Source organism: Hakea prostrata, chromosome 7 (assembly GCF_041222555.1).
Source record: "Hakea prostrata isolate BN-2017 chromosome 7, UWA_Hpros_2, whole genome shotgun sequence".
Taxonomy (NCBI): Eukaryota; Viridiplantae; Streptophyta; class Magnoliopsida; order Proteales; family Proteaceae; genus Hakea; species Hakea prostrata.
In genome coordinates this window covers 64,423,352-64,450,018 of record NC_142606.1, presented here as the reverse complement: position 1 = coordinate 64,450,018, position 26,667 = coordinate 64,423,352, and the positions used below count along the sequence as shown (strand labels likewise).

Here is a 26,667-nt window from a genome sequence, read left to right as displayed (position 1 = left end):
TAATTGGATAAGACATTCCCTAAGGAATCTATCCATACTTGAGATAGGTTCGTGAAGTGAGAGGACATTGAATGCTAAGTCCAAGAGTAACGTTAAAGACGACCAAGTCAAAAGAGTTAGTTAGAGATAACTACCCATCATATCCACTCCGAGACTTGCAGATGTGGATAAGGGAATAACGGCTCTATTAGGCCCGCCAAAGATGAGAAATATACGAGATTCAACTGACTATTAGTCTCAACGCTTTGAGAATTCTCTCAAGGCCTTCTATTGTTGCCTAGACTAACTTGGGCGTCGGAGGCGGTTCCCCAGCCAAAACTAGGTTGGCCCGTTCTTATTTTCTTTGTAAGTACAGGCTTCTTAGCTATTTGCATTTGGCTGAAAAGTCTTCAAGAGGTCATTCAAGTATTCGGTTCCGTAGAAGGTTTAGACGCAACAATATATATATATATATATATAGTAGTTATTTGATAATAGGTAGTTATGACTGAAAAAAAAAAAAGATTCCGTACGCACGACACCAGTAAGAAGTAAGAACCCATTCTGCTGCACGCTCAAACCTCAGGGGACATGACCGCCCAAGTCCCTCGTTCTCCGGCTGGTTTTATTATTGAAATCTAATGGTCAAAGTAAATAAGACCTTGAGTGGGACCCACAGTCATTCGAGTTGTCCGTTCCATCGTCTCTCGTCAGCCATGCTTGTAGCTAATGAGAGTTCCGAAGTGTCTGATGATCTCAGCTCCCTCTTTGAGTTCTCTCTCCCTCTTTCTCTCTCTGCTGACTTTCTTTCATTGATTCGAAGCTTAACTCTGAAGTTCTGGTTATCTCTATTTCGTCTTCCTTCTTCGCGTTTCTTGCCGCTGTGAACATTTAATCCTCTCTTTCTCTCTCTCATGGGAGTTTCACCGACCTAGCTCTTCACTGGTGCACTCTAGTTCCCTTTTTCTTTCTCCATGGATTCTCGTACGACCTTCTCGGATTCGAACGAAAACAGTGGAAGTAGCAGCATCTGCTACGCTGCCCAAACCGAGACCTTCTCAACAGATATCTGTGGGGGTGATCTATTGGCTGTTAAACGCCTCTCAGAAAACCTAGAATCCATTTTCAGGTGTCCGGAATTTGACTTCTACAGCGACGCCAAGCTAATCGTTAATGGAGGCCGTCAACTGCCTGTTCATCGTTGCATTCTTTCTGCTCGAAGCCCCTTCTTTAGGACAGTCTTCGGTTCTGCCGGTAAAGAAAGAGGAGGAAAGTTCGAAATGAAGGAATTGACCAAAGATTTCAATGTCGGATTTGATGCTTTAGAAGCGGTTATAAGTTATCTCTACAGTGGGAAGGTTAATCCATTACCCAAAGATGTCTGTGCTTGTGTCGACGAAGATTGCTCACATGTCAGTTGCCGGCCGGTGGTCGATTTCATGGTAGAGGTGCTATATGCATCTTTTACTTTCCAGATTTCAGAACTGGTGGCTCTTTATGAGGTATAAGGAAAGTTCTCTTTTCCTCATCAGTAGTTCCTGAATCCTCTTGTGTTTTTTTTCTTTCCTAATTCTAATGAGTAGCATTTTATATACATTATGGTTGAAATGGAAAATGTTGCCTTTGATCTTATTACTATCCCCTGCTTCAATTCTGCTCCTAGAGTAATTTTTATCCTTTACTTATAGTTCAACAGAAGCCAGGTTCGTACATAAATGATGCATCTGACTGAACACTTGTTAAATTTTTCTTCCAGCTCGTGCATTAGATTATTGAAAGGATGAAATGCCAGAAGTTTTAACTTCTGTTCGATATAAATTATTATTTGAGAGGAAATGTCTTAAAGAATAAGGAAACATCACTGGAAAAAGATTTGACAGAAATCCTGTCACTGGAGCGCATCTTTTTTGGAGACTGTCTATGCTATTACACTGCATCACATGGAAGCATTAACTGTATCAGAGCAATTTAAGTGAAATCAAGGAATTAGAATTCTTGGGGCAAAATTTCCCCAGTTCAAATTTTCTCAGCCCGATAACCAACATTTCTGATAGTTAAACTGAAGAAGTTACTGCTTCCAGTTCTACTTACACATTATTTTTAGACTCCTTTTCACTTTTATACATGAGCAATTCTCTGTTTTTGTTCTTCCAATCTACAGTAAAGAATAAATAGGGCCGTATTCATTTTTACAGGGACACCTACTTAACATTCTTGACAAGGTGGCAACAGATGACTTGTTGGTGATATTATTTGTTTCAAATATGTGTGACAAAGCTTGTGAGAGATTGCTGAAAAAGTGTACTGAGATCGTAGTCAAGTCTGATGTTGATATTGTCACTCTTGAAAAGTCATTGCCTCATGATATTGTTCAACAAATAATAGAATCACGTGAGGAATTTGGCTTATCTGGATTTGAAAGTAACAGCTTCCCTGATAAACATGTGAAAAGAATACATAGGGCTTTGGATTCTGATGATGTTGAATTGGTGAGAATGTTACTGAAGGAGGGGCATACCACACTGGATGATGCGTGTGCACTGCACTATGCTGTAGCTTATTGTGATGCTAAAACAACAACAGAGCTCCTTGATCTTGGACTTGCTGATATTAATCACAAGAGTCTTAGGGGATACACTGTTCTACATGTTGCTGCGATGCGGAAAGAGCCAAAGATTATAGTATCTCTTCTAACTAAAGGAGCCCGTCCACCTGACCTTACTCCAGATGGAAGAAAAGCACTTCAGATCTCCAAGAGGCTCACCAGATCTGTGGATTACAATAGATCTGCAGAAGAAGGAAAATCTTCTCCAAAGGATCGACTGTGCATAGAGATATTGGAGCAAGCAGAGAGAAGGGATCCGCTACTGGGAGAGGCTTCTGTTTTTCTTGCAATGGCTGGTGATGATTTGCGTATGAAGTTGTTATACCTTGAGAACAGAGGTGAGCTGTTACCATGGCTTTCACATATTTATGTTGGCTCCATATGGCCTGTTGTTATCACTTTCCAGATGATACTGATGGTTGCTGCCTGGAATTATTGGATTTCAATGTTAACATGTGCACAGAGAAGCTGTGGCTTCAAAACATGTTAAAGTTATCCCAGTGAAACCATTTTATGGTGAAATTTAATATGAAGTTCAACTAAAGTTATTTTAGGTAGGACCTTAGGTATGAAATCAAGTAGTTGTCAAAGCACCCAAAGCACCCAGACTCATTCTTGGATACATGGCGACAGCATGTGTTGTTGACACTTGGTGAATTCAATTTGATTTATTTATTCCTTTTTTGATAATATGCATTCAACTAAAACTTCCGTGTACATGGAGGTTGAGGCGGGAGCATGCACACAAAATTTGAGCTCTAACCATAGTTGTCAAGGCGTCGCCTAGGCGTCGCTTAATCGTCGCCTCGGCGTCTGGGCTCCTTCGGAGCGCCTCAAATTGGCGTCGCCTTATTTTTAGGCAATAAGGCGTCCGCTTTTTTTTTCTTTCTTTTTTAAATCACGAGAAAGATGCCTAATTGAAGGCATATATTGAAATGCTTATTAGATTCCGATTGTAAAGTATCTATTGTTTGAACCTATATGCATTGGTATAATGACGTTACATGTGATCAAATGTTAAAATAAAAATAAAAACAAACAAAATTGAAAGAGAATAAGTTTTTGACTCAAGTCTCACACTCTCACTCTCACTCTAATCCCCAATCTCTTTCTCTTTTCCTCTCTTCTTCTCTTCCATTCCCGCAGCGACACTCCGGCAAGCAGTGGCCAGTGACAAGTAACTTCTTCTCTTCCTTTCTTCTTGCGACTTTTTATTTAGGACCTATTATGTGTGGTTTGTAGTATGTTGGATGACTTGAGGTAGTTTGATATTAGTTTTTTTATTATATAAGATATGATAGATTTAGAGTGAATGAGATGTACACTAAAAATTTCACTTAAAACGCCTCAACCGCCTCAAAAGCGCCTCAGAGGGCGCCTCGTCGATTCATCGCTTCAATTAGCCTAAACCGCTTTGCATTGCCTTGTCGCCGTGACAACTATGGCTCTAACTAAGCTACCTGATGTAGTGGTAGGAGACCAACTAGTTGCCAATGTCTAGGATCTAGCATGCACACGGAAGCTTGGGTAGGTCAAGTTGGTTTTTAGGTCAAAACTAGGGGTAGGGTTGGTAAAGCATAGAGTTTGATTGTAGGGGTAGGTTAACTGAGTGTAGTGGAATGTTGGTGAAGGTTTGTGGTTTTGTGGATGGTGGAATATTTCTGGTTTGAAATTTCAACAATTAACGGTTAGGTTCTCAGGTTTATGGAATGTGAAGGCTAAGATGGTGGAATATTTCTGGTTTGAAATTTCAACAATTAAGGGTTAGGTTCTCAGGTTTATGGAAAGTGAAGGCTAAGGGGATCTATGTTTTCTTGTTTGAATATGGGGATGGGACTTGGATTGAGTTTCCAGTTATGGGAGGGAAGTAACAATCTATATATGGTAATATGGGCCAAAACTGACAATTGAAATAGGCTTGAGTTCTAGGGTTTCTTGGGAAGAACTAGAGAGGGTGTGATGAATGGGATGGGCTGCAAAGGCATCAAGTATATGTTGTGATGATGTCACCCGGGTCTTGGTAAACCTCCAGGACCTTTCTTTAGTTGGAACTAGCAAATAAATGGGCTATCAAAGGGTTAGGATTTTATTGATGGGTTTGTTTTGGGTGAAGAAATGTAAACTTTGGGCTATGGGATGTTTGGAAACATTATGGGTTTTCCTATGGGCAGTCTGGGAGAGACTTTCGCTAACTTTAGGTCCACAAAACCTTGGATGGGCGAAAGGATTGTGTCTCTTAGTTTTGGGAGGTCACGAATGATTTTAGGGATTTAACAAAATTAAATGGGCTGGTGGATTGAGATAAATTAGGGTTTTGGATACCCAACTACGCCCTAGGATGAGGTGGTAGTGTTTTGGGGTGGTGGTGGTGGTGGTGGTGGTTTGGGTATGCAGCTGGAGATGGTGCTAGATGATTTTCTAGGCAAAGAAGGGGATAGAGGTCTTATGGTAAGGATAGGAAGGGCTAGGGATGATCCTTGATCTTTCTTTTCTTTTCTTTTTCTTTCTTTCTTTCTTGGAATTCTGTGCAGACTCAAAAGAAATTGAATTGCAGAAAATTCTGCAATTCATGAAAAGGCTGCAATGGTTTTCTTGAATTCCTATGCTGTTGCAGGCCAAGGAAGGAAAAGAAGGGGAAAGAGATGGGGAAGTGGGGGTTGCTGCTACTGCAAGGGAAAAAGAGAGGGATGGGGTTGTGGGCTTGCTGTCACAGGGATTAGATGAGGGGAGGAGGGTTGCACAAGGGCTGGGTGGGGGATTAGGGTAGGGGAGGGGTTGAGACTGTACTTAATTGTTGGGGAAGCTGCTGTTGCACTTGAAGAAGATGAAGATAGTTGCTGAAATTGCAGAAAACTCAAAGAAAGTCTCACCTCAGGTCATGTGGTCTCTCCCACAACTCCAAGCTTGTTCCTCATTCTGTTTCAACTGTTTCTTTACAAGAAGCTGTTGAGCTATAAATATCCTTACATCAAATAAGTTGGACTTGGACTCAACCTTGAAAATCTACTTGGATGCATTGTTGAAAACCTGATTGGACTCAACGACTTGTAACACACACACCCGGGAAAAAAAGAAGAAGAGAGAATCTCCAAAGACACTTGCAAAACTAATAACTAATTGCCAACTAAGTAACAATTAAAACCACAAAAAGTAACAAAATAGAATAAGAAGTATCTAGAAGGAATCTTGCAAATAGGTGCCAACTTGGACTCTTAATTATAACTCACAAATTATCCAAATAGAAAAAAATAAGGATAGATCCATGACCCTTGGATTAAGGTTGAGTCCAAGTCCAACTAGGACTCTTAATTATAACTCACAAATTATCTAAAATACTCTGGTTATTTGGCCAGCTTTGGGCCCAATTAAACCCTGGTTACATCATGCGGTTAAAGTTTGGATTGTTTCTGATGGTGGGAAGCGGGCTGAGGTTGAGTTAGGTCTTGGAAAATTGAATAGAACATTAGGTATCAAAGCTAGGGCTGGGATGGTAGAGGATTAAAGGAAGAAGATGAGGGATTGGGGATGATTCAACTTACTGATGTTAGAGCAACAGCAACTTGAAGGTTTGAAGATATCCTTAAATTTCCAGGAAAATTCCAACAACTGTGGAGATTTTACAGTGGAGCTTGAAATTGGCAGTGAAGGCGCCCACCAAGAGTGGCATGGGGGTGGTGGGTTTTCACTCAAACAATAGCAATACTTAAAATATAAATTCCTTTGTGTTAAATAATAAGCTCAACTAAGCGACTACATCTACATTTATGGCCTCTACGGCTACGTAACCTTCAAACTTAAACTTTAACTCAAAGTAGAATTTTGGAATCACACTAGAATTAGAATTACTGCTCAAGTGAAGAGTAGTTTAGAGTTGCTACTTAAGATAATTACTTAAATATAGCTCTAATTAAAAATTAAAGTATGCTTGCTATGCCATGGTATTGGTGCTACTATAGGGAGGACCATGACACTTCGCTACACCTGATGGTGCTGGTGTAGGGAAGAACCCCCCCTACACCTGAGGCTGTTTTTGGGCGACCGAATTGTGTCACTACCACACAGAAGACCAGCCTCCTGAGGAGAACTTTCATCTACCCACCTAGAGTGATGGTTTGCCTCTTTTCTTTTTTGTACTCCTGTACATGTGATGAGTCCATGTTTGATGAAGACCATTATTTTATTAATTTATTTTTTATTTTTTGGTGTACTCGTATAAATAATAGATCTTGGCTGTAGGAGACTTACATGAAAGAGTTAGGCTTCCTAGCCTCTTCTTCTTCTGCTCTCTGTAAGGTTTCCTAGCTTCTTCTTCTTTCTCTTGCCATATTCTGTTTTCTCTTCTTCATTGACTCTCTGATTTACATAAAGCAAGCACCATACCATGGAGTTCTCTTTGAGATGCTTTTCCATGGGCTGTATTTGCTTATGCACTTCTACCCATTTACATCTCATTTTGGTATGGTACCTCCATTCTATCACCAATCTAGACTAACATTTCCAATCCCCATTCCCTGAGAGGCCAGCCTAGGCTATATTTCTTAAACATTCACTCCCACTTAATGATTTTTGGAACTAAGTTCCATTATCTTGATACTGTGATGTCATTTTTGTGAACTTCATTCCCATTCACATGTGCCAGCTGGTTTCCTCAATCAAAGTTCAATTAATAAAAGGAATAATTTGATGTTAAAATTTAGGAGCTTCTAGCATTTGTTCAGCTACAATCCCCACAAGATTAAGGTCACACTTTAACTCACTAAGATTTCTTAATGGAATGCTTGCCAATTCACTTGTGCCTAGGCTCCAGATTCAAGTATCTCATTAGTTTACTCGTCTGGACAAGCTCTAGATTTGGGGTGGGGTTGGGGGGGGGGGGGGAGAGAGAGAGAGAGAGGAAAAAAAAGAAGAGGATCATTGATCACCTATGCAGAGTCTCTACATTTAAATCTTCATTCATTCCTTACTAGAAGTGGACAGTACTGATAGAAAGTTTGCCATAAGTTCATTATCTGTACTCATACATTTTCCTGTTCCAGTTTTGCACAAAGAGCACGTTATGTAATATCTCATGAGATGCTCATTTCATTTCATTCATTGGCAACACAATCATGACCTCTATCCATTAACTTCATCATCCATTCATTCCAATGCCTTTCCTTTTTTGGAGAGTCATTCATTTTATTTCCTTGATTGGTGTGAGCAGCTTTCAGTCATATTTATTATCATGTAAACATATTCATCAGCATGGCCCTGCCTTAGCATTATCATTATAACAATGGTTAGACTCCTTCCTTTATTATAATCATCATGGTAGCTTCGAAGGCATCATATGTCCAACATAATTGATCAATATATTCAGTACATAATTTCTTAATGAAGCATGGTTGCTTTAGAAAGGAAAAGAAAGACAAAACATCCCACTATTAGAAGCTCAACCAACCTAACCATGCCCTTAGTCATGCATAGCCGACAACTGATCAATTCACTTGCAAAGAAAGACAAAACATTCCACTATTAGAAGCTCAACCAACATAACCATGCCCTTAATCATGCATACCGATAACTGATCAATTCACTTGCATAATCACACTTTCATTAACACTCTATAATTTATATAAATGTATTGCCAATAGGATTAATATGATTATATTTAAATCATAACACCACTCATCTATACTTGCATTATAGGATTATAATTACCCTTACCTCAATCTTTGGTTTCTTCTTTATCTTCTTTTTCTGTATCTCAAGGATCACTAGTTTATGCACAATTAAACCATCTACATATCAATAGTATGCATAATTATTGTTTGATCGTTAAATTATTACGAGTACCCAAAGGTTCGATTTAATGTAGATCAGTCATGCAGAAGGGTCAGTTGAAGGAAATATTCAAGCTTGAGAAGCCAAATTCACACTTTCGGACCCTGTCCCTAGAACCGAACGACTTTAATGGGATTTTGACCTTCAAATCACTTGCCAAAACAATGGCAAATATAGAAATGTAGTCCTACGAAATGATGGAATCATAGTGTTTAGACGGCACTTGGGTCAGTCTGACGGTCATCCATTATTGCGACCATCGAAAATAGAAAGTTTGTTGGTCAACCACTGGTAGACTGACACTCTACTGGTAGTTGGTGGTTGGTCAACTGCCACTTCATGTTGGTTGAAGTCGCATGGGAAATTCAGCTTGTAACAGTAATGCCGCCAAGGATTGGGGTCTTACCATGGGGGTTTTGTCCCTAAAGTTCTACCCAGGAAATTAACCATAGAATATGATCAAAACAAGCACCCTAAATGTCCTAGAATAATCAAATAACTCGTGCATTCACCATCTATAAAACAGACTTAAACACAACACAAATGCCTTGTCTTCAACTCTCCTTGTTTTTCAAGAACCAGTAGGTAAATTTTCAAATACTTTAGCCAATTTGAAATGCTTCTTCATCATCCCAATCACCTAGTAATTGAAGACCTAAATAAAACAGCATCACTTCCAAAGAACAAATAGCAACTTGATTTCAATCCCAATCCCAATCCCAATCCCATGCATTTTCCTGCGTGTTGATCTCAATCTGAGTTTTAATCCTAATTCATTTGTGTCTTGCTCCAATCCCTTACATGCATTGCATAACCTAGAGTTCAAAACACCTTCCTAATATGGCTCTTTGATCTTAAAACAAGTATAGGAATATCAACTGGTAGGTTCTTCTAGCTCATCTTCCTCTTTACTTCTTTTGTGCAAAAATCCTATTTCATTGTAATCTCTGTTGCCTTCTTTAAGTAGACTTCAGTATAATCCTTAGTAAAGACTAATTAGGCAAAGCAACTATTTAAAGACAAAAATTCTAATCTTATGTGTTCTCAGTCTTTATGGTAGCTAATATAACTAACTAAACAAACTAACCTAAGACAAAACATGCTAATTGTCATTATTGTACTAATTCATATTTATCTTACACAAAGAATGATGGAAGATAGTGGCATGAATAGTGACCCACTTACAAATCAACCACTCACTTATATATCCTTACCCAACTCTTTCGCTACTCAATTTTCCCTTTGTTACGAACAACATACCAGTAAACTTTAAATGAGCCAAGATTCTCGAAGTTGAACCAAGAATTGAACCACACCATTTAAATTGAACAAGTATTCCATACCATATGTGCATACTGACTTTATAAACACTTTTTGTTAATTTGAAAAATACTTCAATGTCAAGTATTCTAATACAGTACACCACCATAGTACTTTAAGCATTAATAAAATCTCATTAATAGAATAACTTTAGTATAATAATCTCAAACATAAAATCCATTAAACATCATTGCATCATTTTCAATCGAAACAATTTACCGTTACTAGTATAAATCAAACTCATTAGATTCGCACATCATAGTGTAGTGACATGCAGAAATCATTGTACAACTCTACAAGATGTTACACTCAAATCCCATTAATATGAGGACTTGGGTATAATATATAAAAATATTGAGTCTCATAATATAATGCTATAAATCACTAAGATACCTAATAATTCCTTTAGAAAAAGCATTGTTACAATATATTAAACAATTGTTATGATAAATTTTATATGACTAAATCACGTGTAAGTTGATAAATTTTTTATAATAAGAAAGGAAGGTGATATAATACCACGTTCTACCACTAGTCAAATACTTGTATTGAGCATAGATACATATTGATAACTGCAACTGCAGTATACCATTGTACATATATTCAATAGTTTGGTGGCTTCATACCTTCCCATATCAATATAAACTACCGAGGAAATTGATTGGTTTTGCTTAACTGGAGTTCAGATTAATTAGGTCACTGCTCCATTTATTCCTTATACATGCTCTCATCCACCCCAACCCCACCCCCCCCCCCCCCAAAAGAAGAAGGAAAAAAAAAAAAAAAAAAAAAAAAAAGAAAAAAGGTATTTCTGTTCTCCGTTTTTCCTGTTCTCTTCTACTGAAGAATTGATTGCTGTTCTTAATTATTATTTGAGGCCCTCCTGTTTTTATTTTTTCAGCAGGAAACTTCGTCTTAGGTTTTGTCAAATTATAACAACAAATCCTAGAAACTGCTCCATTCTGATTCACCTCTTAGTTAGAAGATCCTTCTCTCCTTGTCTTTGAAGTTACAATCTTTTTCCCTAGTGAAGACACTCGGGAATGTAACAGGAATATAGCGTTGTAGGAAATGTTTACTGATAACTTACTAGGTAAGCAAGGAGAGTTGATTTCCTTTTTGTTTCACATTCTAGAAACAAATTGACCTTCATAGGTTCTTTTCCTTAAATTGAGGACTACAGTGGCTTTTATTTATGTGGATCTGTGTTCTAGTTGATTTGTATGGATAAATTTTCTTTGTTTTAGCTTGATTTTTCTGTTTCTGTCATCATTATAATGATGTGCATTTATTTTCAGTTGGTCTGGCAAAACTTCTGTTCCCCATGGAAGCTAAAGTTGCAATGGACATTGCTCAAGTGGATGGAACTTTTGAGTTCCCATTAACTATTCATTCCAGAAATGCACCTGGTGGCCAGAGTACTGTGGACTTAAATGAAGCACCATTCAAAATTCAAGAGGAGCACCTCAATAGGATGAGAGCATTATCAAAAACAGGTAAATATTAAGTATACATCTTGTCTACTTGGCAATCAGGATTTTCTTTTATGCTCTCGCAAATTAATTCTAGCATGGTTGCATTGTGGAATTGAATCCACCCGACTCCCAATAAAAAAGGGTAAAGTGATACGTATCCAGACTGGACCTACTCAAGTGTGTACTTTGTATGGGATTCAAATGTGATATTTGCCTCTTTGGTTATTTGTTTTGGGCTTTTAAGACATATTGGGAGTGATCATTTTAGGGCCGCATATGTGAAGGAAATAAAGTTTGAGAAGAAATATCTAAAGAACAAACCTGGGGGGTTTAACTAAAAATTACCTGAGAAAAATTACCTGAGCTGTAAGGTCTCAAGTAAGTCTTAACACATCCAATTCAAGATTGAGGTAAATTAGTATCGGGGGGAGGGATCAAGAGGATTAGCCAGTTCAGATTTGGATTGGCTGACACCAATTCATCCAATTGAGATTGCCATTATCTCTTCCTATGAACGAAAGATTGGGTGGGTGGGCAAGATTGACCGAGGTACCATTCACAATTGAGGATCATTCCAGTTTTGAGGCTGGTTTTGGCCAAGCTGGAAACCAAGTATGGCCGAGATGGGTCGAAAGACTCGAAACCAATTTGAAAGTTGAAACCAGAGAATTTTGGGTTAAAACTCAGCTCGAATTGCTGGGGTAAGGCTGTGTAGGAATAGCCCCCCCACCCCCACCCCCACCCCACTTATTACAGTCTTTTGGACATTTTTGTTCCCTTCCATCTCCTTCTCGATTCACCACTCTCTTTCCTATGATTGGTTCACACCTTTTCCGGTGATGAATTTGGATCTCTCTGTCATCACCTTGACTCAGACCACCTTACCTACAAGTATTGCATAATCTGCACTCACCGTGGTGGTGTCTGAGTGTAATTGTGAACCTGATGTTCAACATGCCTTTGTCCAACATTGCCTTCAGCAATCTCCTATTCACCTCTGGCAACATACCTTCACTAATCTTCCTAAAGACTGCAATGTCTTTGATATTGCCCCTTTCAAGCAACAAAACCTTATCAATGACATTTTTGTTGGCAACAAGCTATGGCCAACAGTGATAAAGTTCCCCAACTCCAGTGACATACTGGCCACAAAAATTCTTGATGCAACCCTAAAGGCTTGCAGTTACTGACAACTTGTTTTGGAAACTTCCGTTTCCCTTACTGCATACTGGAAATTATGAGCTTTGATGGTGATCTAGCTGGAAGAGAGGAGGATGCCACAGTGGACAAACTGGAGCAAATACAAGGTTGTTGCTTTGGGATTTTCTTCCCCTCTTCTGTATTCTGTCACCAACATCAAAACCCTCAGCCTTAGGCCCTTACTTAACATCCTGGGACCAGCTACATGGGTCCTTTCAAAACAATCTAGAGAAAAAATGAGACACACCAATGATAGGAGACTTGAAAATAAAATAAAATAGTAAGAAGTAGAAGCAAAAGAAAGAAATATGGAAGTAAGAGGGAAAAGGGTAATCCAGGAAATTAGGAGTCACAGCCACCTTCTGTATTGTTTTACCAAATCAAGCTTATCCGGTTTTCCCATCCTTATTCAGGTAAAACTCTCCATGATCTTTGCGTTTCTTCTTCAATTACTCTCTTTTCTACTTCTAGACGATCAATCTGTTATTCTTGGAGTCAGTTTGCTTAATGTGCATCTTTTATAATGTTGCGGCATTCTATTTTTATTACTAAAACATATCATATCCTTCTTTACCCTCTCTTGATTACTGCTTTTAATACCCAGTAGTATCATCCCTGTGCAACTTTTCCTTGTTCTCTTAGCAATAAATATCAATCATTTTCTCTGATGCAACATAGTGGAAAGTAAATTCTTTCAGAAAAGGCTGGCCAGTTGCAAAGAATCAGATAAAACCATTTATTAGAGGCAAAAACTACACAAGTCGGATACAGATGTGAGGAGAGATAACGGAGAAGGAAGGCTGGCTAATACAGTTGTTAGAACAAATAATAAGAAATATTGAACAATAACAGAAACAAATTGAGACAACACGGAGTTCTTCGTGGTTTGCACACCAATGCGATGTGCTATGTCCACTGTGGAGCTGACTTTCACTATGCATGACAAAAGAGAGTACGGTGGTGATCTCTCAAAACACCCTGTGAGAAATCCAACTATAATAATCAAACCAGAAGCAAGATGAAATAGAAACGAGAGACCAAACTGGAAGAGAGAAGATGACTCCCTGCAATTCTGGGAAGTCACAATGGCAGTTTTTTTAGGCTACAATTACAAAAGATCAGGACTGAATTTTCTGTCCACTAAAGTAGAAAATCAAAAAAGCAGATTTTCTCAAAAGTAGAGCCTACAGAACATTCAGAACCAGATCTTAATCCAAGAATAGAAACTCAAAGATCTTGCAAATCTCAACACACCCAAAATCATTAGATTAAGATCCCTAAATCTCACAATGACTTTACAAGAGAACTTAGGTATATAAATAGTGTTCCTATCGGGTAAACTGGTTGATCCATCGGTTTGGCTTTAATGGAGTGCTTGGGTAAACATCCTAGACGTGTTAAATAGAATTTCTACCTTGTTACTGCAACCTAGAAGGGGGGGGGGGAGTTTGAATAGGTTGCAATTAGTAAATTTGCCTAATTTTTTGGTTTAATTGCAAATTCAAGATTAATTATTAATTAAATGAAAGTAGGCAATTCCGACCAACCACAACACGATTTTTACAGTGGTTTGACTTTACAAGTCTATGTTAACTCCTCTCTTGGCCTTAAGTAAGTATTCTACTAGTGATTCTCTTTCAATATGATGGGTAGAGAGTAAAATCCTTACAATCTATGTTCAATAGGGCAAGAGCTCCCCTAATCAATTCTAATCAACCTATAAGAATTGAAAAAACAAGATGCAAGAGATGAAAGGATATTACCTAACAAGGGGTGTGACAGTTTATCCCTTGTGTGAGTGTGATGCATAAGAGTGTATGCTCAAATGGAAATGAATGCACCGCCAAAGCCTTCAATCACCTCAAGCTTAGCTTCCACAATCTTGCTTAATACCTTGGAATGTTCTTCAAGGATGAGAGAGGATGAAAGGCAATAACAAGTCAATCTTAAAAGGAGTTTGGGAGCAATAACTCCATTGGCAAGGTAGAAGCTCCCAAATGGGGGTGGTTGGGCTTATAAATATGGCATTCAATTGATTGGCCCAACTTCCGAACGGCTATAAAGTTGAGTGCAAGTTTTAGTCTAGATGGACCGCCGTTTGAAAAAATATAGCCATTAAAAATAGCCGTTGAACCATTTTAACCAAACAGACATCTGTTTGGTCAGATAGAAAATCCGTCTAGGCTACTGTGACTAGATGGATCGCCGTCTAGGGTTTTGTGATCAGATGGATAGCTGTTTGGGACTAGACGGATGTTTGTTTGCAGCACAGAGGCACATAATTGGACTTAAGGGGTATTTGAGGTCTTCTATCCAACCTTGAGTCCTCATACACACTCCTAACATGTTCTAGGTCAGTCTAATGACATAATACACATGGTTTTGATGCAAGTGAGTGTAATTACATATAAATGTGAGGTGTCGTAGGTCCTAATTTGCTAAGTCTTCTTGCTTGAGCTTAAGTTGATGTTCTTGAATCTGCTTGTATTCCATTCTTCATGCTCATCTTGACTTAGACTTCATGTCTATCTTGGCTTGGTCTTTACCTTGACTTGAGCTTGAGAATCCAGTGAGTTGAATTAGGTCCATTGGCTTTCATATTAAATTGGACATATATAACTCAGTATAGCCATTAGTACTTCGTATTTGTTCTCATCAAAACTAATGGAGGCTGATGTGGTAGTGCTGACATGGCATTTCCCAACATGCCTCGTACCCTTCATCTTTGCTCGTTGAATTTTATTGTTATATCATGCATTGTCTCTGAATACAACAAAAAGTCACCTGGCTTTGTATCAAGCAGATTTAAAGTTACCGTCATCCTTGTGCTGGATGTAATTGTCAACAAATGTGCTGTTTTTGCATTTCTGGTTGCTAACTCTTAGCATCAATTTCAGTTGTCAAAAAATATGATTTGGATCATCCATTGAGGAAAAACTAGTTTTTCATATCTGACTAATGTGCATTTCATATACAATTAAACATCTTATAATTGTCCACATCCATTAAAGAAAGCCTAATTGTATGTTTTTTGTAAATCCAGTGGAGCTTGGGAAACGCTTCTTCCCTCGCTGCTCAGAGGTACTCAATAAGATTATGGATGGTGATAATTTACAACAGCTTGCATGCCTGGGAAATGATATCCCAGAGGAGCGTGTACTGAAGAAGACAAGGTATTTGGAACTCCAAGAGATCCTGAGTAAAGCATTCCACGAGGACAAAGAAGAATATGATAAGTCTACTGCCATGTCATCAACGCTGTCAACTACTTCCATTGGAGCAGCAAAGTCTAGTAGTAAGTTCACGTTTAACCGGTAAAAAAATGACACACAGAAACAGACCCATAGTTAATGTTTGTTGTATTCATATATTCTTTCTTCCCATTTCCATTAATTCGTTCTCTCTTCATGTTCTTCTCTGTAACATATTTTCGATCATCTCCACTTTGAAAGCAGGGATTTTGTGGGGCAAAGGGTTTTTTTAACCTTCCTGTTCTAAGCCTCACATGTTTGTACTGTTAAACGTCTCATTACTGGTCACTAATCTCTGTGATTTCTCAGCACATAACAAATTGTTACACCTAAATGTACAGCTGAGGTTGAGGACTTCACCATAATCAGTATTGGTTTGAACAATACATGAAATTAATCAGTCACATAGAACTCTGTACGTGTGGGCTATAGAAAACTCATGCAAGTATTAAAGGAAGGGCGGTAAGACTTTGGACTTCAAATTTATTTGAAGTGGTGTCTGAATGCAATTTGAACGTTATTTTAGATAAACATGTCTTGTATGTACACATCTCATTATTTAATTTAATTAAAAAAAAAAAAAAAAAAAAACAGAGAACTAAAGTTTCAGGATGACATCATGAAAATCTTCTCAGTGGACGGGGATTTTGTTTGGGAGATATTATTAAGAGCAAATTGCATTGGCATCCCAAAATGGAGGCGTGAAAGCACTGACACTCTCTTTATGTTTAAAATGCACAGATACCCTAAAATTGGATTTTTACTGGATATATTTGTTTAATTTGTCACTAAAAACCTTTCAAGCACTGTTTATTATAGGGATATTTTTAAGAATAAACAATGATTTAACTATTTTTAGTGATAAATTTGACAAATATATCAAATAAAAATTTAAGGATATGTACAAGTGGCATTTTAAGGATATTCTATATTAGAGTAGGTAATGATGAACAAGTTGATTAAAACATATATAAGACCTTTGAAAAGTCTACAGCTAGAGGAGCTGTTGGCTTCAAGAATGGTATCTACAATAGCTTATTGAAGCTTTAATATTTGGCAGCTGGTGAAGGAGTCAAGAATGCGTTTGGTTAACGGACTTCAGACCTTAACTTAAGATGGTACCTGATGATGCATTTAAGTAACAGTTATGGCTTTCTTTTGTCCTCACAAAACAATAGATGGTTTGTTCTTTTGTTCTTGAAGAACAGGTCAACGAAAAACATGGTTTAAAGAATAATTTTTGTAGAATGTGGTAGACATGTTCTGTTGTAGAAACAATAACTTGATAAACAGTGAGGGTCTGTGCAATCCCCCACTTGGCCTTCTTGTCTCCTACCCATTCTAAGAAACGATTCTTTAAATTATGGCAAACAACTAGGTTAAGCAATTGGTAGTCGAGTTAGAGGTAGCAACTTAACCAGGTGTTCGACTAGTGTACGATTAGTTACAAAAGGAGACCACATAATACGGCTGAGGATCCTTGGACAAAGGACGAACTTTGTGCCAGTCATCAAATTTTGAGACTATGATCTCCACCAGAACACGTAGTTGAGGGGCCTCCAAAAACCCAACGTAGAGAAACAAAACCAAGAGCTCTGACTGACTGTGATGTAGAGCATCACCCATATGAACCAGAACAACCACAAGCAAACCTTATTACAAGACCAAAACTCCCAACACCCACCCCTTACTCCTTTCAGTTGCTGATGGTACTAGGCCTGCCAGATCAAAGACGAAACTGTTATAGATGACCACAAAGATATTATGTTTTTTTTTTTGGGGGTAAGAAACTTTATTTATTGAGAATTAACCAAGGAAATAGAGGAATCATCGACCCAAGGAGTGGAAAGCAGCCGAACAATAGGCACCTCAACCAACTGGGCTTTTTGGGCTAGGACATCCTTTATATAATTGCGAGTCCTAGTAACAAAACAAAATTTACGACCTTCACAAAAAGAAGATAAATGCAGCATATCTTGGACAATAGCCTCCATGCATGCCGGGGGGGGGGGGTTTTCGGAAATGACAACTCAACACCTCAAGATTATTTGACTCAAAAATGACTTGTCTCCAGTCCTCTAGTGTAGTGTACAATATTGTAGTTCACATAGCTAATGCTTGCCCTACCAACACAAAACCGAACTTAGAAGAATTTGACACAACCAAGAGAAATTCACTCAAGTGATTCTGGGCTACCAGACCCAACCCACATTGCCTTTTATCATCTGCAAATGATGCATCTAAGTTAAGCTTGATCCACCCATCTGGTGGAGGTTCCCAATGAGAAACCGAAGCACCAATCCCCTCACAACGACCACTTGCATCATGGAAAACATTCTAATGATATTCAGACGCTCGCCTAGTAGCCTCCACAACAACTTCTCTTGGAGTTCATCTTTGCTTTTAAAAGGGAGGTCGTTATGAGTGATCCCTAATTGCCAAATAAGGAAAAAGGCAGTGATTTAGCAATGCTTCTTTCATTTCCTTCAATTCCATGGGGAGAACACGGATCTCACCTAGCCATTGGTGAACTCGAGGTTCACCTTTTAGAGAATGTAAGACAGAGAACTTAGAACTAGGTTGCTTTTGCAAAATTGTAGCCCAAAATAACATGATCAAAATCTTCTTTCTTTGACTAATACACAACTAGAGTCAATCTAAAACTCCCTTCTAGCCATAGCATCCAAAGTAACTAAACCCAAAGCACCCCCTCCAAAGAAAGTGCCTAATCTTAGGCAACATAGGAGTCTTCCAAATGAAATACCAAATATTTGAAGATATATACACCCACCTAAGTGAGTACGATGAAGAAGCAACATCCAGACCACGCCTCTCAACCACCTCCTTTAAGGAATGATACACCACTTTCATAGTGATAACTCCATTCCATGAGCTTGTCTATTGGAGCCTATCCATACCAAGGAAGAGTGACAAAGGCATTTCCCTAATGGCTGCAACCACCTCTTCTGGGAAAAGTTTTTCAATAAAGTCTAACTTCCACGTCCTCAAATTGTGAGTCAATAAGATTTGAAACAAAAAGATTCTCCCTACTTGGAGGCTGATATCCCAAAGATGAAGTGGAAGGCACCTTGTATCCACTTACTTGACCAAACTGTAATATGCTCACTTGTCTCAACTTGTCACTCTAAGTGGGGAAGTAAAGCATTCCTCCCAACAACTAAATTCTGCTAGGCCCATGATGCTTGAGATCCAACCACAGTGTCCAAGATATTGGATTGAGGGTAATTCATAGCCTTGGTGAACTGAGTCCATACAAAATCGGGTTGTTGCCAAAGTCTAGCAGCCATATTTGCGAGCAAGGTAATATTCTGACTCTTTAAATCCCAATCCCCCTCTTGACTTGGGAAGACATAGTTTCTCCCATGTAGCCCAATGGGTCTTAGATCTCCCATCCACCTCACCCCAATAAAAGGAAGCCGCTTGCTTCCTAAATTGACTATGAAGTTACTTTGGTAATTTAAAATGACTACATGCATACAAAGAGAGGGAGAAGGCTACATATTTCAACATTATTTTTTTCGCCACATGAGAAGGCAAGCACAACTTCCACCCTTCAAGCCTTTCAGTAAGTTTATCAGATAAAAATTGGAAGGTGTTCTTCTTGTTCTTCTTTGAGGCTTCAACCTCTTGAAGAAGATCGAGATACTTAATGTGGGCCTTGGAGTATGACATATTTAACACTTTCGAGAACCACCTTCGAAACTTGAGACGAGTATTTGGACTGAAAGTTAGGCTATATTTTTTCAAGTTCAGAGCTTCCCCACTAGCCTTACAGTATTAAACAAGACATGCTTTGAGGTTGCATACCTTCTCAAGGTTCACTTAATAAAATAATAAGCTATCATACTCAAAAAGTAAGGGGGAAATAGGGGGAGCTCTACCTTTAACATGGACACCTCGAACAAGATCCTGACCTTCAGCCTGGTGATAATAGAGCTAAGTCATTGAGAATATAAAATAAATATTGCCGGCAAAAATGGATCACCTTGCCTAATACCTCGATGGTTAAATAGCATGACTATTTGCTCTGTTCATCAACAATTTATAAGAGATTGAAGTAATGATTTGCATAACTCAAGAGACTCATCTAGGAGAGAAACCCAACTTAAGAAGCATTGCTTCCACAAAGACCCACTTCAGTCTATTGTATGCTTTCCTCATATCATACTTCATAGCAATGAATTTCTACCATAGATACTATTAGAAATTAGGTGGGAAGGGATAAAAGCCGGCTGGTAGGGATCTACAATAACATCAAGAATTGGAGTCTCTTAGATAAAATCTTGAATATCAACTTTGTAGCAACACCACCAAGAGAGATGGGTCTAAATTTATCAGCTATTTTTGGGAGGCAATCTTAGGAATCAAACAAATATATGAGGAATTCACCTAAGGCATTATGCAACCAAAATTAAAAAATATTTGCACATAAGCAATAAAATCAGTTTGAATCGTGTCTTACAAACTAAAAAAGCGGTGGGGGGGGGGAAATCCATCCAACCCAGAGGCTTAAGAGGGCCCATAGAAAACATAATCTGTTTAATCTCCTCAACATTAGGCATGCCTATAAATGCCTCGTTTATTTCATCAGATACCACCGGTTGTACAGTAGACAACGGGTACTCGAGAACCCCATTATCCACACCTTGCAAAGTGAAAGCTTCAGTGAAATGATCTCTAAGAATATGATAGACATGATGTGGATCAGCAGTCCATTCAGCAAATTTGTCCTGTGGACGCAAAATTCGATTAAATGCTTCCTCTGCACTGTAGTCTGTAGATGCATGAAAAAAAAATACTGTGTTCCTGCTCTACTTTTCAACCATTCATTCCTACTTTTTTTTACGCCATAACTCCTCTTCGGAATACTCCTCACCTGTATCTTGCTGCAACATCTCCAACCCCGAGTATAGCTTCTCAATGCTTGTTTGCACATAAGTGGATCAGGCTCAATGAATCCTACTCCTCATACACATAGTCCATACCTTCTGCTAGATAGCTAGATAGCTAGAGTGTATAGTAGTCTCGATCATATTGCTAGTGCTTCAACAATCAAAACTGACCCGGCAACGTCAAGCTCCGGGACAGCGAAAATGAGACACAAGTGTGTATCAATACAACTAACCGACTAACCTTCGATTGTTTGATCATGTTGTTTCGCAATGCAAACGGTTTTTACAAAAAGAAAGAATAATCCCATAAATAATTATAAAATTTCTTGTCGGCCAATGGAACTTGATAGGGAAAAATAATTTAATTTCATTCAATGAATAGAAAACAATAGTTTAAATGTCATCCGGTACATTAGTTTAGATCATAAACTATTGGCAAAATGCTTGCTTCCATCCAAAAGGAAAAAGATAAATTTTTTTTTTGTAGTACAAGGAAGAAGAGAATTTACTTGATAGCTTTTTCTGTAGTTGAAAACTGATAGATTAATACAAACATCAAGTACAGAAACTATGAAAAAGATGTTTGGATTAACATTGGCAGATAAGATCCTCCCCATTTTACCAAGAACACTAGAGCACACCTTGGTTCTGAGAAATTAACTAAAGCTGTATGGCAAAATCCTACATAGGAACATTAGAACCAGTGAATTAGCAATAATGCTGAAACGCAGAAGAAAAATTGCAGAACAAAACAGACCTTTTTGATATTTATACACAAACAAAAGAAACCCATCTCTGGTTCTTCAATCCCTTTCCCTGATCTCTGCTGAAAAGGAAGACATTTAAAAAAGCATAATATGAACTTCAGAAACAATGATACATTCAGGTGTCAATTGAATTACCCTACTGAAATGGGTATAGCAGAGATGGAGATGGAGATGTTGATGTTGACATCAAGACCATAAACCTGGAGTTTGCAACCCATCGAATCCAACCTGGTTTGAAGATTTCTTGGCACTCAGATATTCCATTTGATCAACCAAGTCCTCTACATTTTCACCCCAATTGACCAGGTGGACACCCAATTCTTCTACTTCCTCATCAATTTCAGATGGATTGTTTCCTAAACCAACTTCGTTTTCTCCTTCAGCAATCAGATCCTCATTCAGCAACTCCTCCCATGCTAAATCAGTAGCACCAGTACCCAAATCCTGATTCGTATAACAGGGATTGGCATCAACCTTCTCGCTCTTAACTCTGCTCGACCCAGAAAAGAGTCTCTCCATATCTGATTCAACAGTGAAAGCTTCTTCCTGGGCACAAAACAGAGTCTCTCTGGTTTTTCCATTCTGTAAATTTTCTGTGCTCTGACTGGGAGGTAATCTTCGTTTCTTTCCAATTCCACCGCTTTGAAGCTCTCTGCGCTGCTCGTTTAATTGAATAAGCTGTTGAACAAAAGCTGGGTTCTTGAGAGCTCTACACAGGAAACCCATCATCTGTTGCTGCTTCTTCTCTGTACCTTGCAATCGTTCCTCGATTGTAACGAGTTTATTTCTGGAGGATTGTTGCTGTTGCCTTAGCTTCACAATTTCCAGCATGAGCAGGTGACGATCTCTCTTCAATCTGTCTCGTTCTGCTTCAAGTCCATACTTACCCAATTCAACACAAGCTCCTAACCCTCCTTGCTGATGTTGGATGTTTTGAGAAACATGTCTTCTCCTCTTGATTGTCTTCAACAAATGCTTCTGTCCTCCAAGAAACCCTTCACTGGCGAATTCCCATCTATCCGGATCAACTTTCCTGAAACCCTGCAGAGAAAGGAAGAATTCAAAATCCCCATTAAAAAAGAATAGGGAAATTCAAGCAAGGAACGAAGAAAAATACTACTTACATAAGTGTTGAGCTGACGAATGAAGCTGGAGAAATTACTGTGTTTGAAGTATTTGGGGAGAAGAGTACTGGAAAACATGTGGGAATCCCAAACAACGAAGCTGTTTCGAGCTCTGCTCCAAGATACAATGGAATCAGTGGAAGGATCTTCCACCATTTCGTAGGTTTTGGTTAGGAAAGGAGGAGGTCCGCTGTCATGTAAACCTTCCATTGGTTGTGCTGGAGAAGGGAAAGAACCACCACCACCACCGCCGCCGCCGCCGCCGCCGACGATGAAAACCTCCTCTTCTTCTTCTTCAAGCTTTATCCGTTCCATCTGGGTAAGGAAGAAGATCGATTAGGTGAGAATGGTTTTGGTCACAGTGAATTTAAATGAATATAGCGGTCAGAAAAACACTTGTTGGAAAGACAAGGAGGAGAGAGAGAGAGAGTGTGCGTGTTTATGTACAGATGGAACAGAAGCTTCTGGACACTTGGGACTGGACAAGAGGGGTGAGATATTTTGGAGTTCTTTTTTTTTTTTTGAGAAAAGGAGACTTTATATTAATAGAAATAAATAAAATACAAACAATAATACAGGATTAGGTTCTAAAGAACCTACGACCCTGTCGCTCTTCTACAACATATTGAGAGAGCTGAGCAGGCAAAGAGAGAGGATCCAACAAAATTTCTTGGTCCGACGTTGCCAATCCGGCTAAAAAATCCGCGCACCTATTAGTCTCCCTAACACCATGCACCAAAATATACTCCTGAAACAAGGATCTCAAGTGAAGAATATCCTCAATAATGTGTAGTATCCCCCAATGTGGGCGGTAAGTACCCAGTAAAGTCCTAATTGCCACTTCAGAATCTGAATGCACCAAAACCTTATTGCAGCCGTATTGTTGCGCAAATTGCAAGCCACACCGAATTGCAAGCATCTCAGCATGAAAAACACCCACATTAGCACAACCACCAGAACAAGCAAAAATAACATCACCTCTACAATTTCGAGCCATAGCACCATACCCTCCAATATGTCCCCGGAGAGAACCATCACAGTTGATCAGGATCCAACCCCATGGCGGCGGTAACCAATAATGAACAGAACTCTTAACCTGAGCAAAAGAAACCGAAATACCCCAACTAGAGAAGAATTGTCTTTGCCACTTGGACTTGCTTCGTGACACTTGTACATTGGTTTTGTCTTCTATGTAAAGTAGGATGATGGTCCCACTTTACCGGATTGTCCCATTATTCCATGAGGATCTACACTTTCTAGAAAGTTCTCGACACGAGCAGGAAAACCCACGTGCCACGTGGCAAATTTCGAGCGTCATTTGTACTCTGATCGGTAATTCGGATTTCGAATTCGCCTCCGGAATCCGGATATGGTTTTAGAGATGATAAAAAGTCTCTCACGTGTTTTTTTTTTGGGTGTGGAAGAGATGATTTATTAGAGAGATGGGAGAAGCCTTTTAGGGATTGTACAATGTAACGAATCTAGGAGGAGAAGCCATGGTGAACATGATGGGACTGAGAAGAAAAGATAATATTCCTATGTTAATGCTGCTTGGTTGGCGATTGAATCCGCTAGAAAATTCACTTCTCGATGAAAATGGGACAAGCAAATACCTATGAAAGTAGCCATCTTATCCCATATAGTATGTGAAACACCTTCTAAGGTATTTCGGTGGATTTTGTGAGCATATAAATTAAGGCTTGATTGTCACTCTCTATATGCACAAGTGAAAATGTTAGATTATGGCACCACTAAAGAGCTTTTTTGATGGCTAGAGCTTCGAAAACTATAGCGTCCTGATAACCGAATGAGAATATGAGACGACCTTGTGTAGTTGTGTGTCTCTAGTTACTCCTTCAAAACTTGAGAGATGTTTCTCTGCAAAGGCTGATTCATCAACATTCATCTTTATAAAAGGATGCTTTGGTGGTATCCAATGTATATGCTGAATTATCTCATGTCTCAGTTTTGTAGGCTGTACACTTTCATTGATTAGCATTCTCCAAGATCTAACTATGGTAGATGCTGTTAGTGACGGCATGGGGAGTGTTGGATTATCAATCAGTGAAGTGTGTAAGTGCCACAGTTGTCAGAAGATGATGATAATTCTCAAACTTAGTTCCTTGTTGATGTCTAAATGAGTGTACTGTTGTAGGACTGCCCTCAGATGAGTCTGGAGATTAACTGTCCGGTTCATGGTTGGAAGAGTTAACTCACTCTAGACTTTATAGGTGAACTGACAATGCATAAAAATATGTTCCACAAAACCTTCCTGTTGACCACAGAACAAATATATAATGGATATACTGCAATGTCTACTTATAAGAAGGTCTGCAGTAGGTAGCTTTTGAAGCAACACTTTCCATGCAAAATGTATTACTCTTGGTAGCAAAGGTAATTTTCACAACATTTTCCAGTGTGGATTGATAGCTTGTTTAGTACCTGGTTCGGCATTGACTCTTGCAGCTCATATGCATATTTGACTGTAAAGGCTCCTAATGCAACATATTATTCGATCTTCAGTTGGTTGGGAAGGAAGTGGAATGTTAATAATAATTTGTGCCATCTCTAGGGACCACCATTTCTTTACCAGTGATCTATCCCATTTTCGAGGGACAAGATGAATGAAATCGGACACCATTGTTGGAGCTAAAGCCACATAAGGGAAGCTTCTTTTACCCAACCTTACATTTGGGATCCAATCTATCCCGGGATTAATTGTATGTTTGTATCTTGCTTGTTTAAACATTCCTTCTAGTATTAAGGGTCTTACCTGAAGCAGAGATTTCCACCCCCATGAGGCAATAGATCCTGTAGTAACTTTAAGGAAACTTGAATTGGGGAAATATTTTTCTTTCATTATCTGAGTCTAAAGAGAAGAGGTTGTACCAATTCCCATGCCTTCCGAGATGGAAGGGCTATGTTTAGTTTGTGCAAATTCTTGGTGTTTAACCCTCCTTGAAGCTTTGGTGAACATATAGTGGCCCACTCCACGGTATGTCCTTTTTGTTTTGGTCATGATGACTTGAAGAAAGATCTCGATGCCTGTTCCATTATGTCAATCATTGATGGGGAGAGTTTAAGGCATAACATGTAATAACTGGGCAATGCTGTGAAGGTAGATTGGATCAACGTTGACCGACCCACCTCAGAAAGGAGTTGTGAGTGCCAACTTTGTAGCCTATTATTCACTCTTTGTAGTAGGGTAGCGCAATGCTTTTTCTTGAGTTTTCCTTTAATAGTATTCCAAGGTACACATCCAATTATGAAGTGGGTGTGATGTGAAAAGTTGTAGACAACTCTCTCTTAATTGAAGCAGGAGTGCTAGGACTATAGTGAGCTTACGTCTTGGTTAGATTGAGCTATTGTCCTGAATGCAGGCAATATTTCTTTATAATAGTGTTACACTGTGCAACTTCATGCTTGATTACTTGTTCAAATAGGATCAAGTCATCTGCAAAGGCTACATGCGAGAGTTGCTGACCACCTCTGGATAACTGTATTACATTTAGTCTTCTGGATCGTAGGGCTATTTCAAGATGCAATGTGAGTACTTTGACACACAACATGAAAATATATGATAATAAAGGACTCCTTGACGTAATCCTCGAGTAGGCTTGAAGAACGGGAGCGGTGAGCCATTTAGCAATATTGAATACTGTGGTGTTGTGATACAAAACATTATCCATTGAATCCATCTTGGTGGAAAGCCATATGCAGAAAGAGCTTGGGCAACAAATGACCATTCAATATGATCGTGAGTTTTATTCATGTCTAACTTTACTGCCATCGATCCCTTCTTCCGCTTCTTTTGCATATGAATTTTGTGGATAAGCTCATGGGCAATAATAACATTATCCTCTATGTGCCTACCTTTGACGAATCCATTTTTTTTGGAAAGCCACTAGATGTGGGAGGACTAGCTTCAAGAGGTTTACCAAAAGTTTGGAGATAATCTTATAAGACATATTGCAAAGACTAATAGGCCGAAATCACCAACTAAGTTTGGTGTATTTATTTTAGGTACTAGAGTCATGTAGGAGTTGTTCAACTACGTAGTGTAAGTACCTTGTTGATAAAATGCATCTACCATGTCCTGCACATCCTGTTTGACTTCATTCCATGACTTTTGATAAAAGATTCTCGAGAACCCATCCGGTCCTGATGCTTTCAGTCCATTTGCATCGAAGACTGCTTGTTGTACTTCTTG

At 38.8% G+C, this 26,667-nt stretch overlaps 2 protein-coding genes across 2 annotated transcripts; one reads left to right on the top strand and one right to left on the bottom strand.

Annotated features, from left to right (window-relative positions):
* The first annotated feature begins 682 nt into the window (after positions 1–682).
* On the top strand, positions 683–16,437 carry LOC149011687 (BTB/POZ domain and ankyrin repeat-containing protein NPR1-like). Its single transcript, XM_089161277.1, has 4 exons — positions 683–1,481; positions 2,175–2,922; positions 11,026–11,223; positions 15,446–16,437. Exons 1-4 carry the CDS (start codon positions 954–956, stop codon positions 15,718–15,720), a joined length of 1,749 nt encoding a protein of 582 aa, XP_089017403.1. The 5' UTR covers positions 683–953; the 3' UTR covers positions 15,721–16,437.
* Positions 16,438–20,959: 4,522 nt separating this feature from the next.
* Positions 20,960–22,845, bottom strand: LOC149011686 (heat shock factor protein HSF30-like). Its single transcript, XM_089162434.1, has 2 exons — positions 22,458–22,845; positions 20,960–22,374 (listed from the first exon to the last, which is right to left on the bottom strand). The coding sequence occupies exons 1-2, from the start codon at positions 22,770–22,772 to the stop codon at positions 21,520–21,522; spliced, it is 1,170 nt and encodes a 389-aa protein (XP_089018560.1). The 5' UTR covers positions 22,773–22,845; the 3' UTR covers positions 20,960–21,519.
* Between the last annotated feature and the right edge of the window lie 3,822 nt (positions 22,846–26,667).

What these genes read in the sequence shown, in the direction of transcription:
- LOC149011687 (XM_089161277.1), top strand. Translation starts at nt 954, where the DNA reads ATGGATTCTCGTACGACCTTCTCGGATTCGAACGAAAACAGTGGAAGT. An exon ending in AACTGGTGGCTCTTTATGAG is followed by an intron (nt 1,482 to 2,174) that starts GTATAAGGAAAG and finishes TCATTTTTACAG; the next exon opens with GGACACCTACTTAACATTCT. An exon ending in GTTATACCTTGAGAACAGAG is followed by an intron (nt 2,923 to 11,025) that starts GTGAGCTGTTAC and finishes ATTTATTTTCAG; the next exon opens with TTGGTCTGGCAAAACTTCTG.
- LOC149011686 (XM_089162434.1), bottom strand. Translation starts at nt 22,772, where the DNA reads ATGGAACGGATAAAGCTTGAAGAAGAAGAAGAGGAGGTTTTCATCGTC. An exon ending in TTCGTCAGCTCAACACTTAT is followed by an intron (nt 22,375 to 22,457) that starts GTAAGTAGTATT and finishes CTTTCTCTGCAG; the next exon opens with GGTTTCAGGAAAGTTGATCC.